The sequence below is a fragment of the Gymnoscopelus braueri genome (genome assembly GCF_963280865.1).
Source record: "Gymnoscopelus braueri genome assembly, chromosome: 10".
In the NCBI taxonomy this organism is placed as follows: Eukaryota; Metazoa; Chordata; class Actinopteri; order Myctophiformes; family Myctophidae; genus Gymnoscopelus; species Gymnoscopelus braueri.
In genome coordinates this window covers 11,045,350-11,057,516 of record NC_137611.1, presented here as the reverse complement: position 1 = coordinate 11,057,516, position 12,167 = coordinate 11,045,350, and the positions used below count along the sequence as shown (strand labels likewise).

General features: G+C 40.1%; 5 protein-coding genes across 5 annotated transcripts; 4 read left to right on the top strand and 1 right to left on the bottom strand.

Moving 5' to 3' along the window:
* Positions 1-81: 81 nt before the first annotated feature.
* LOC308092993 (histone H2B 1/2) lies at positions 82-456 on the top strand (the record flags this gene model as incomplete). The annotated part of the gene is made up of 1 exon (XM_080439178.1): positions 82-456. One exon carries the CDS (start codon positions 82-84, stop codon positions 454-456), a length of 375 nt encoding a protein of 124 aa, XP_080295304.1.
* Positions 457-6,096: 5,640 nt separating this feature from the next.
* Positions 6,097-6,471, top strand: LOC308092999 (histone H2B-like; the record flags this gene model as incomplete). The annotated part of the gene is made up of 1 exon (XM_080439184.1): positions 6,097-6,471. One exon carries the CDS (start codon positions 6,097-6,099, stop codon positions 6,469-6,471), a length of 375 nt encoding a protein of 124 aa, XP_080295310.1.
* Positions 6,472-7,209: 738 nt separating this feature from the next.
* Positions 7,210-7,732, bottom strand: LOC308092988 (histone H2A-like; the record flags this gene model as incomplete). The annotated part of the gene is made up of 1 exon (XM_080439173.1): positions 7,210-7,732. The coding sequence occupies one exon, from the start codon at positions 7,730-7,732 to the stop codon at positions 7,349-7,351; it is 384 nt and encodes a 127-aa protein (XP_080295299.1). The 3' UTR covers positions 7,210-7,348.
* A 438-nt stretch (positions 7,733-8,170) lies between these two features.
* LOC308092983 (histone H3.2-like) lies at positions 8,171-8,581 on the top strand (the record flags this gene model as incomplete). Its single annotated transcript, XM_080439168.1, has 1 exon — positions 8,171-8,581. The coding sequence occupies one exon, from the start codon at positions 8,171-8,173 to the stop codon at positions 8,579-8,581; it is 411 nt and encodes a 136-aa protein (XP_080295294.1).
* A 2,001-nt stretch (positions 8,582-10,582) lies between these two features.
* LOC308092971 (histone H1-like) lies at positions 10,583-11,188 on the top strand (the record flags this gene model as incomplete). Its single annotated transcript, XM_080439152.1, has 1 exon — positions 10,583-11,188. The coding sequence occupies one exon, from the start codon at positions 10,583-10,585 to the stop codon at positions 11,186-11,188; it is 606 nt and encodes a 201-aa protein (XP_080295278.1).
* Between the last annotated feature and the right edge of the window lie 979 nt (positions 11,189-12,167).

Below are 12,167 nucleotides of genomic sequence, written 5' to 3'. Positions count from 1 at the left end.
ATTGCCTAGCTATAAATAGTGCTGCGACAACACTGTTATTACACATTCGTTTGTCGCCGCGAGTCTTCGAAATTTAGCAGAATGCCTGAGCCAGCAAAGCCAGCACCCAAGAAGGGTTCCAAGAAAGCTGTCACCAAGACTGCCGCAAAGGGTGGTAAGAAGCGCAGAAAGACCAGGAAGGAGAGCTATGCCATCTATGTGTACAAGGTCCTGAAGCAGGTCCACCCTGACACCGGTATCTCTTCCAAGGCCATGGGCATTATGAACTCCTTTGTCAACGACATCTTTGAGCGTATCGCCGGCGAAGCCTCTCGTCTGGCTCACTACAACAAACGCTCCACCATCACATCCAGGGAGATTCAGACTGCTGTCCGCCTGCTGCTCCCCGGTGAGCTGGCCAAGCACGCCGTGTCTGAGGGCACCAAGGCTGTGACCAAGTACACCAGCTCCAAGTAAACTTCATACCCTGACATAAATACAAAGGTCCTTTTAAGGACCGCCCATTTTCTCACTTGAAGAGTTAATCCATGTGTGGGCATTAATTGCCAATTTAAGTGTGAATGTTGGCCTGTAGATTTCTTGAATTCCCATTCTGATTTCAAAGGCAATTCAGTAGCCATTTTTGGTAACACAATTAGAAGCCCTCTGAGCAATAGTTCTGGATTATACAGATAATTTTGCAAATCGGGAGGATGGAAAGAAGATAAACATTGGACTAGTTTATTACAATGTTTATATCCCATAAATATTGTTTATATCTGTTACACTGGCAAGGTAAATATTAGGTAATTCATCAAATGCATAGAACTAGTAATCTAGAATAAAAAAATAAACATTGTGCATTGAAACTATACAAACTATAGGATGCCTATGAACCTGGCATAAGCCTGCAAGTTTGTCAAGGCTATGGCAAGTGCTATGGGACAACTGTTAAATACCCTATTGAGAATTGTAATGAGGAAGAATCTGTTGAACACCTGCTTTTAGATTTATTCTTTTAGATTGTCAGAGGTACAATATGTTTGGGGGGAAATGGCACAAATTGGTTTTGAAGTAAATGTCACTTATAATGCTGTAATGTATGGAGTATTTGATGAAAAAAATTCTGTCATGGATCAAGATTTCCATTGGTATGTGGTGTGCACTGTGGTCAACCAACTATGGAAAACGTGATGTGCCATGGTGATACACCAGGAGTCCATCTCTGGAGCGGTGGTCTTTAAACAGATCAAAACTGAACTAAAAAGGCAAAGAACAATTGACTCCAGAGAAAAAAAACTGAAGCCATGGCACTTATTGACAATGTGAAGAGAAAATAAAAGAAAAAAAACACCACTATATTTTTGTATTGAAATATTAATTAATGTTAATTGAAATGTTTATTAACATGTTATGTAACCATGCATTCTTTGTAAAACCTGAATAATTTCAATAAAGTATATTAAAAAGCAAGTGCTATGGGCTAAGGTGGGGTCTGAAGAGGTGAGTTTTAAGATTAATGCTAATAATCCCCCCCCACCATTAATTAGTATAAAATAAAACACTAACTCAGTTTTGCTATGTTTCTCTCGCTTTTTCTTCAAATATTTGTGCAGGTTCCATCGTTTTTGTTTTCAGGAATAGAAAAAAAAGAGTGTGATGAGAAAAATAAATCAAACCGTAAAGAGAAACGGAGGATAGGCAGGTAACCTGTATAACAGATTATATCAACTGAATTTATAGAAAAGACTCAACAAGGACGGGTGTAATATGGTCTCTGGAGTGGATACTGATGAGTAGGTGGGCAGCTGAGTTCTTTGGAGGTGATGTGATGAATGCATGAATGAGTGAGTGTTTCGGCAGCTGAAAATGTCAGAGAGGGCCGGATGTGGGCAATATTGAAAAGGCAGTTTTGGTGATCTGGTTTACGTGGGGGAGGGTAAATGCAAGATTGTATATTGTCTAGTAGTGTATATTTTCAAATACACTATTCACAATGCATCTAATTCATATATTTGTTCAAATCATAGCACTAATTGTGTGGATCGTAAAACAATTAACAGTTAATGGTGAATATCTGTGGATCATGGTACTTACATTTACAAATACTGTTGTTTTTCTCACCATATAAGAATTTAACAAAATACTTTTGGGTTCACAAGCATACATTGTGAACAGACAATTAAATTAAAGTTACCGATTCTGAGAAGCTACTGAAAGGCCAAGAATAATTGTTCTTTGAGGATGATAACATTGGCATGCAAAAAGTACATTTGTTATAAAGCAAAACAGTTGCACTAAATAGTATTTTCTTTATTGTGAACCTCACAAGATAAGACATTGAAAGGCAATTGAGATTAAACCACCTCACAAGATAAGACATTGAAAGGCAATTGAGATTAAACCAATCATTGTAATAGTTAATACAAATGAAAACATTGACCCAGAGTCTTACTAATACAACCATAGCTCAACATCTTTTCACCTATTAATTGAACTTCACTTCCTCAAATAACAATGGGACCAAAAGTAACCTTTGGTGCGGAACCCATAACGGTGAAGTGTGAATGAAATATGTTCAGTGATATCAAATGCACAAGTTTAGTAGTGGAAGTGTTAATTACAGATGTGGAAGTGCAGGGTTAAAGGGATATTTCACTTTCAAAAAAACTTTCGGTCATTTTATAGTCTCCTCATGCTTTTGTGAGCACCCCAGACCGTTTTTAAGTTGCGTGATTCATTATTTAGATATTTGATATTCATTTAATCAGACACGCCCCCTTCCTATACAAACCCATTATAACTTCAAACTCAATTTTTAACATGTTAGATTCATCAAAAACACCCGTCCTTTTTTTCTGGTGACTCACCCTGCCCTCCTAATGTGCGAGGGGGCCGTTTTTTTTCGATAACATTTTTCATTTTTTTTAATTTTTTTTTATTGTATTCACTTTTTTTTATTTTCAAAAATATATATTAAAAATAAATTAAAAAAGTTATTAAAAAAACACGGCCCCCTCGCGTATTAGGAGGGCAGGGAGAGTCACCAGAAAAAAGGACGGGTGTTTTTGATGAATCTAACATGTTAAAAATGGAGTTTGAAGTTATAATGGGTTTGCATAGGAAGAGGGCGTGTCTGATAAAATGAATATCAAATATCTAAATACTGAATCAAGCAACTTAAAAACGGTCTGGGGTGCTCACAAAAGCATGAGTAGACGATAAAATGACCGAAAGTTTTTTTTAAAGTGAAATACCCCTTTAAGTGTCTTGACTGTGGAGCCTGATGACTCAAAGAAAGTAACTTGGAAGTTGACGTTCTTAAAACAAAATTAACTACAGGCACATGCCAGAGATGTGTTTTCATTCTCCATTGTATGTGCACAAGAAGTTCAACCTGAGACATCTGAAAGGTTGTGGTCATGATTCTCAAACTGGGTCCGGAGGGGGTTCCAGGGGGCCCCCAAGATCCCCAGACCCCCAGCAACATTGGCATCACAGTCAGTTTAACCACTTAAACCCTATTTTAACTTATTTAAAAGAAAATAGATCTGCAAGCTCACAACATGCTGCAGCTTGTACATCTGATGTTTTTGAAATGTTGAACATTTTTGAATAATTTTTAATAAGTTTGAAACTAATTAACTAACTAATGCTAATCTTCTCTTATGGGGCTCTACGAAGCCTTTTCAGATGGAGTTCATATTATTATGAAATCTGTACATCATTAGGGCAGTGTCTATCAACCTTTTTTGTGCCAAGGCACACCTGGCATAGCCAAAAAATCCCAGGGCACACCTAGATATACGGTGTATATATATATATATATATAATTATATATATATATATATATATATATATATATATATATATATATATATATATATATATACGGTATATCTATATACACACACTAGGGGTGTGCCGATACACTAATTTCACGAAACGATACGATACGATATTGGGCACACAACTTCAATACGATTTCGATACGATACGCACTTTTTTATCATGAAAATATATGGGGGAGAAAAAAAGCAAATGCAAACAAATATTTCTGTTTTTGCATTATTCAGACATGCAAACTTGTAGCTTTTCAGCTTCCACTAGCCGTTTTGAATCCAAATAGGGCAATAGTGTGACACCTGACCCGAAAAAAAAACAGCATTTTGTCACCCTTTTCACCTCGGGGCTGTTTGCATGCCTGATTATTATTATTGTAAAAAAATAATTTTTTTTTCATTTTTTTTTTTTCAAAAATGATATTTTTTCAAACCTTCTTCAAACGGCGCGGCACACCTCAGCAGTAGCCCCGGCCCAAAATTGGGACGTTTGCCAGGGTTGATATACACTGCATTAGGGTACAAAGATTGTCATCACAGTTACAGTCCTTAAACACTACAAAACACAGAGCCAACTCAGGCCAACCTTCCAAATAGAGGGGTTAAAGGACGACTTCACCGCTTTTCAACCTATCTTCATATAATTGGTCCTCACTAATACTCATGATAAAATGGTAAAAAAATGTTTTACTTGGTCTGTGTCTCAGAGGAGGGCTGTGGACAGTCCAGAAACATCATCGTTAGGCATGATTTTTTTTTCCCAACAAGATTTCACATTTTTATTTCGATTTTTATTAACACGAGAACAATGGCTTCTTTTATTGCATTGCAACTTTCCAGGAATAGAAAGCCTGCAGTTTCTATTAGCTTGGATTCCCCATGGATGATGTCACTGGTAGACGAGACTGTCCACAGCCCTCCTCTGAGACACAGACTGAGTAGAAAAAAATTGTACCATTTTATCATGAGTATTAGTGAGGACCTATTATATGAAGATAGGTTGAAAAGCGGTGAAGTCGTCCTTTAAGTGGTTAAGAAGACAGTGGCATAGTGACAGAATATAATGGCTGCCAGGAACTCAACAAGAACTGCTGGCTTCAGCAGAAGGCTTCTGTCAGGTGGGACCTGAGGCCTTGGAGCTCATCGTTATCTTCCTTTGGAATACTCAGAATACAGTTTACAATGACCATGGAGTGATGACAACAAATTCCATTCGCCTTTCATTGTTTTGAAGTAATAAACATCCTAGGAATGAATAATACAAACAACACACCATGCTGCCAGGGTACCAGGTTCTCTATTTTGTCTTTGTACGCATAGAAGAAGATAATCATGTTTACACATGATCGATTAAAAATTATGAATTAACTAATTGATATCAATCAGCCTGAAGAGCTAGAATCGGGTACCAACATGGGAACATCAACCTGAAAAGCTGAAGATCAATAATTCTATATCACACCCACATACAAGATGCATGTTATTAAAAGGTTTAAAAAATATATACCAACATTTTCACATTAAATCAAGATTTTTTTATGCTGATCGACAAGCTCTCATGAGCTTGTCGATCAGCTGTTTTCAAACAGCCGATAGGGTTTAAGTGGTTAAAGTGATGTTGGTGCTATTCAACTAATTTGAACCCCTTCACGGACCCCTGGGGGTCCCCGGGCCCCACTTTGAGAGAACCATTGTTCTATATCATCATGGTTACCAATGATGAGCAATATTCAACAAATAATAATAGTTTTAATAGTTTTTTTTGCTGTTAGTAATGTATTGACAATAATAAGTGTATTAGTGTGTTATATACAAAACATTCTGGGCACTAAAACAGAGTGCACACCACCAGTCTCCACATTATTGGGAATATTTCCATTGTCTCAATGAATAGACAGATAGATATAGGCTATTATAGACCTTTATTGATCCCCATGAGGAAACGTGGGTGTCAGAGCAGCAACAGTAGTAAGCATGACACACTGTATATAGTTTGAAGATCAAAGCAGAAACATAACAACAACCAAATGACTAAATAAATTATGATAATAAATTATACATCCCTCATTACACGTCCCTCAAAATGTTACAGGGACAATAGCGCATACGAGCGGGAAAACATTATGCAGAAGCAAAGACACCACCCTCTTTGTGGCAAGATCAGCCAATCCTATGCTGGGAGTCACACACTAGATTTGCATGGCTCTGTATAAATACTGGTGGAATATCTTCATGTGAATTCATTCTTCGCCACTAGTCATCGAATATCGTCAAGATGCCTGAAGTTGCAAAGCCAGCGCCCAAGAAGGGCTCCAAGAAAGCCGTCACCAAATCCGCCGCTAAGGGCGGTAAGAAGCGCAGAAAGTCCAGGAAGGAGAGCTACGCCATCTACATTTACAAGGTTATGAAGCAGGTCCACCCTGACACCGGTATCTCCTCCAAGGCTATGGGCATCATGAACTCCTTTGTCAACGACATCTTTGAGCGCATCGCCGGTGAAGCCTCTCGTCTGGGTCACTACAACAAGAAACGCACCATCACATCCAGGGAGATCCAGACCGCCGTCCGCTTGCTGCTCCCCGGTGAGCTGGCCAAGCACGCAGTGTCTGAGGGCACCAAGGCTGTGACCAAGTATACCAGCTCCAAGTAAACTGTCAGTCTTGCTATGAAAACAACGGTCCTTTTAAGGACCACCCATATTTTCAAGAAAGTGTCCAAATGCCCAACCACAGCCTGCCCGCCAAACTAGTTTGTTCAGTTGACAATTGTCATTCATAAGATATTGTTTGATGATAATCGGAGACAACATGGTGAATAAAGGACCATGAGTAACTAGGAATACATGAAACCTGTGACGCAGTGCCTCGTGGTTAAGATGTATAAAAGTGACCAACATGCGATCTACACGGTGCAGAATTAAGTATCATAGGAAAAGGATAATTTAATCCATATAAATAAATGGCAGCTGATAGAGGATTAGTGGTTGCTCTGAATAATGTTTTAGGCTGAGAAGAGTCATGGGACCATCCATATATATATATATATAGTGAATTCTTCCACATTTGTCCTCAGCATTATTTCTATGTGTCATAGGCCTACAACAATGCCTTTGAAGTCTGCTGGCAACTATTTAGTATTAGCTATTGCAAAAAATACATAAGGTTATATCAAAACCCAAAGTCAACATTTAGTCATTATATACAACGCCATAAAACCTGACACGTCGATTGCGTACTGTAGACATTATGCATATTCGTTGCTGTCAATTTACAATTGTTCTGTACTTCTGTTGGAAGACAATCTGGAAGACATCGTGCTTTGATACAGTTATACAATATTTTATTAAATACAATTGGGTTGAAAAAGCAGTGAAAATGCATCTCGTCTTGTCACGATATTAAAGAGACATAGTTCCTCATATAAATATAAATTATGATCGCAATCAAGGGATTTGACTCATTATGTTGAAACAGTGGGTGGCTCTTAAAAGAGCCTTTGTGGGGTTTATTCAGTCGAATGAAGTAGATTTATTTCTTGGCAGCTTTCTCGGTCTTCTTGGGGAGCAGGACAGCCTGGATGTTGGGCAGCACACCACCCTGTGCGATGGTCACTCCACCCAGCAGTCTGTTGAGCTCCTCGTCGTTGCGGACGGCCAGCTGCAGATGACGGGGGATGATGCGAGACTTCTTGTTGTCGCGGGCAGCGTTTCCGGCCAATTCTAGGATTTCAGCGGTCAGGTACTCGAGTACAGCCGCCAGATAGACCGGGGCGCCGGCACCAACACGCTGGGCGTAGTTGCCTTTGCGCAGCAGCCTGTGAACACGACCGACGGGGAACTGGAGCCCGGCACGGGATGAGCGGGTCTTGGCCTTCGCCCTGGACTTTCCTCCGGTTTTGCCTCGTCCCGACATTTTTCAACTTTATTTCTTGAGTTAGACTACGAAGAAATGTGCTGGAGGACAGGAACACGAGACCTTTTATATCTTCAACTCAGTGCTGTCTGTGTGCGCCCCACCAATCATAAATATGAGTGAGAGCGCGGGGTGAGTGTGTATGAACGCCCCTCCAATCACTACTAGTGGCGTGAACGGTTCCTCCCAGAGAAGGAGGTTCCTGACCATGAATGAGAGCGCGGGCTGACTGTGTATGAGCGCCCCACCAATCAGCACTAGACTCGTGCCGTGATCGGTTCCTCCCAGTCTAAACTGTGGTTCCTCCCCAAACAAGGAGGTTCCTGACCAGAGACCAATCAGAGAAAGACGGCGTCTCAGAGCCGCTGAAATAAAGAGCAGGACTCTGAGCTCAATTCATCACAACTTCTAACTTTACAGATTTAAGCAGAAAAAAAGATGGCAAGAACCAAGCAGACCGCTCGTAAATCCACCGGTGGCAAAGCCCCAAGGAAGCAGCTCGCCACCAAGGCTGCTCGCAAGAGCGCACCGGCAACTGGTGGAGTGAAGAAGCCTCACCGTTACCGTCCCGGTACAGTGGCTCTGAGAGAGATCCGTCGTTATCAGAAATCTACCGAGCTGCTGATCCGCAAGCTGCCCTTCCAGCGTCTGGTGAGTGAGATCGCCCAGGATTTCAAGACCGACCTGCGCTTCCAGAGTTCCGCCGTCATGGCTCTCCAGGAGTCAGCCGAGGCTTATCTGGTCGGTCTGTTTGAGGACACCAACCTGTGCGCCATCCACGCCAAGAGGGTGACCATCATGCCCAAAGACATCCAGCTGGCCCGCCGCATCCGTGGAGAACGTGCTTAAACTTATCTGATATTGTCACTATCCCAAAACGGCTCTTTTAAGAGCCACCTACTTATTTCTGTAAAAGACTTCCACTTATTAAAAACGACTTTAGTGTATATGAGTTCATAATATTTTAGGGGGCCGTTAGTGTTTTCCCTCAAATTACTTTGGAAATTGTAATGTAATTCCCATAATGGTCTGCTCTACTGGGCTGTTTGGTTAGTGATGGGGTTCTCTCCGCTCCATCTCTAGTCCTTGGTAAACACAAAATAAAACAAATGATTGATAAAGGATTATAGAGCCCTCCAAATAACGAGGGCCACGTTTTTGTTTTTCAATAGAAATAATGTATATAGCCTATGTATGTGTGTGTATATATATATATATATATATATATATATATATATATATATATATATATATAGTGAAAAATAAAATCAGTCACCAGGACCATGGATGTGTGGGTTTTCAATGAGTATATATGCTCAATTGAGTTATAATAATGGGGTTACGACAACTGCATTAAGGGACACAGACAGACGGGTACTACAACGGGAGTCGGGTAATCTGCTAACGGTCATTGCGTGAACAGATGGGGCATGACGCATTCCCCAACTGCCATTGTTCCCGAGTCTAATTAACAGGCATATTACAATGACCAGAGGTGGACATTTTGTCTGCAACAGTAGAAAACACTGCATTCACACTGTTATTTCTTCACTAAAAATGAAAATAAAACCATCCTTGAGTAGGCCCTAATCTGTTGTGAAATAAACAAATGTTCCAAGTCTGCATTTAAAGTTAAATAAAAAAGAGCAGAAAAGTAATCTAAGCCCAAAACCAGAACCTAAACTGTTTACTGGGCATATACGTTTATTGCTATAGTGTTGATGATGTCTTGAATATCGTTGTAATGGAAACCAGGGCTTTTTGTCTGTTATCCCTTTAGCATCATTGTACAATTGTACCACTGTGCTATTTGCAAACTGTTAATAAAGTATTCAATCAATCAAAATCAGACGATGTGTCAATTCAAATGTATGAGTATAACATATTTGCTCCCAGGCAGCTTTACCAAAGAAAATAACTTACAGCAACAGTTCACTTGTGATATATGTACTGAACAGTTCTGTCCCATGCTGCTATAAAGGTAGGCCCAATTGATATGGGGATGGACATATTTGCTATGGCAGTCCCACTGTTTTCATACAGAACACAATGATAATTGATCATAAAACGGGATGCAGCAGGATATACATTGCATCATGGAGTTTTAAAATGTGAAGGGTACGTGCTGGCTTGTGTACCAGCATGTCTGTCTCCATAAGCAAAGTACAGACAGCAGCAGTTGATTGTATAAGATACGCTTTATTTTGTTTACTTTACAAATGTACGATATGTTATATCAGATATATTACTCACAGTAAGTTATTCGTCCACAAATGAACAAAGCTTTCCACCATTCAATAGCTGTCAATGGGAGTTGCTGCCATCAACTGGAGTGTGTTTACTAAGGTCAGAAAACCTTCTATTTATAACTAAACGGATAATAAAACAAGAGTATAGTTTATGTTATCCTCTCGTCGGGTATGTCTGCTAAGAGGATTACGAGGATTGGTGTTAATGTAACATAGTTTAACATTGTTTTAGAAGGAAAATGATGGGGGAATTGTGTTTTGCCCGTTGAAGAGTGAGGTGTTGAGCCTATCAATACAAAACGAGAGCGTTCTTCGCGTCTCAGATAATGTTCATGACAAAAGGGCACAAGTGTGCTAGCAGTGTGCCCTTTGTTACATTTCATAATATACACAGTCGTTTATAATATCTTGTTTTTTTGTCGAGGAGAAAACACAAGTGGCACATTAAGCCACCTAGAGAAGAGGGGCTGTGTGTGCATTGACTCTACATGGTTCTCATGTTGTGTTTAAGTCCAGCCCCTTCACTGTGCTCACCACCAGTCTAATCTACCGTACCGAGACTTTACATTAAGGCAAGCTACTACCCGAATCTGATTGAATCATGGCAGAAGTCGCTCCAGCTCCGGCTCCGGCCAAGGCCACCAAGAAGAAGGCAGCTCCCCGACCCAAGAAGGCCGGCCCCAGCGTCGCTGAGCTTGTAGTCAAGGCCGTGTCCGCCTCCAAAGAACGGAGCGGCGTGTCCCTGGCTGCGGTCAAGAAAGCTCTGACTGCCGGCGGCTACGATGTGGAGAAGAATAAGGCCCGCGTCAAGATCGCCGTCAAGAGCCTGGTAGCAAAAGGCACTCTGGTTCAAACCAAAGGTACCGGCGCATCTGGCTCTTTCAAGATGAACAAGAAAGCTGTAGCAGTTAAGGCGAAGAAGCCTGTTGTCAAGAAAGCTGTCAAAGCTAAGAAGCCCGCTGCTGCCAAGAAGCCCGCCGCGGCCAAAAAGCCAAAAAAGGTGGCAGCAAAGAAGCCTGTGGCCGCCAAGAAATCGCCGAAGAAAGCCAAGAAGCCTGCTGCCAAGAAGGTAGCAGCTAAAAGCCCGAAGAAAGCCACCAAGAGTCCCAAGAAAGTAGCCAAGAAGCCTGCAGCAGCCAAGAAAGCCCCAGCCAAGAAGGTTGCCAAACCCAAGGCAGCAAAGAAGGCAGCTCCCAAGAAGAAGTAAATGTTATAAACCTATCCCACCTTTACCCACAAAAGGCTCTTTTAAGAGCCAACCACAACTTTTTATAAGAGTTTTTATTTCCTCATTTTCACGTATAATGACCATAAACCATTTGTAACATGTTCTGAAGTTAGCTGCGTCTACCCAGCTCACTATTTTTGAGGAAAGGCGCGAGGCTTTCATAACCATAATAACCGTTAGCTAACTGCATTAACCCTTAAATCTTTGGTTTTGCTAGTGATGTACGTTCTTGGATCAAATCCAAAATTTAGTCATTTCAGCCCCAGATGATGCATTTGAAATATTCTCGAGCCCAGTGAAAATGAACATCTAGAATAGATTATCCATGTTTGTCCCATTGTAATAAATGTTCTATTTTATAAGGGAGACACGAATAGCAGCACCACAACGTTTAAACCGTAACATATGATGTTATATAAACATATAATGATCAGATACTTTTGCACACAGTCAACATGGATTCCATGTTCACCATTGTTTTAAAATAACAGTGTAAATAGATAGATAGATAGATAGATAGATAGATAGATAGATATATACCGATAGTAGTATTCTACTGGACTATGGAACTTGTTTAATCTGTTACACATCAAGTGTGCACACATGCATAGAAATCCCCCTAAATTGTACTATTGATATACGGTTTTTGTCTGAGAAGTCTGTCTTTACTACATCATATCAGCTACTCATGAGCAATATGTATAAATGCTATGACTGTATAGTATTACTGTATATTATGTATCCTTTTCACTATTTATGTTGAAGTCTGGAGATGTGTTTTTTTTTTGTGACTGTGATAATGTGAATGTTGTGAGTGTTTTTATTTATAATAAAGGTATTCTTAAAAAGACATGGTATACATACTGCCGGATAAGTGGGAATATATATATATATATATATTTTTAACAATATATGTATTGGGATTTTCAATTATATAAACATAACATCAGTATGGCTC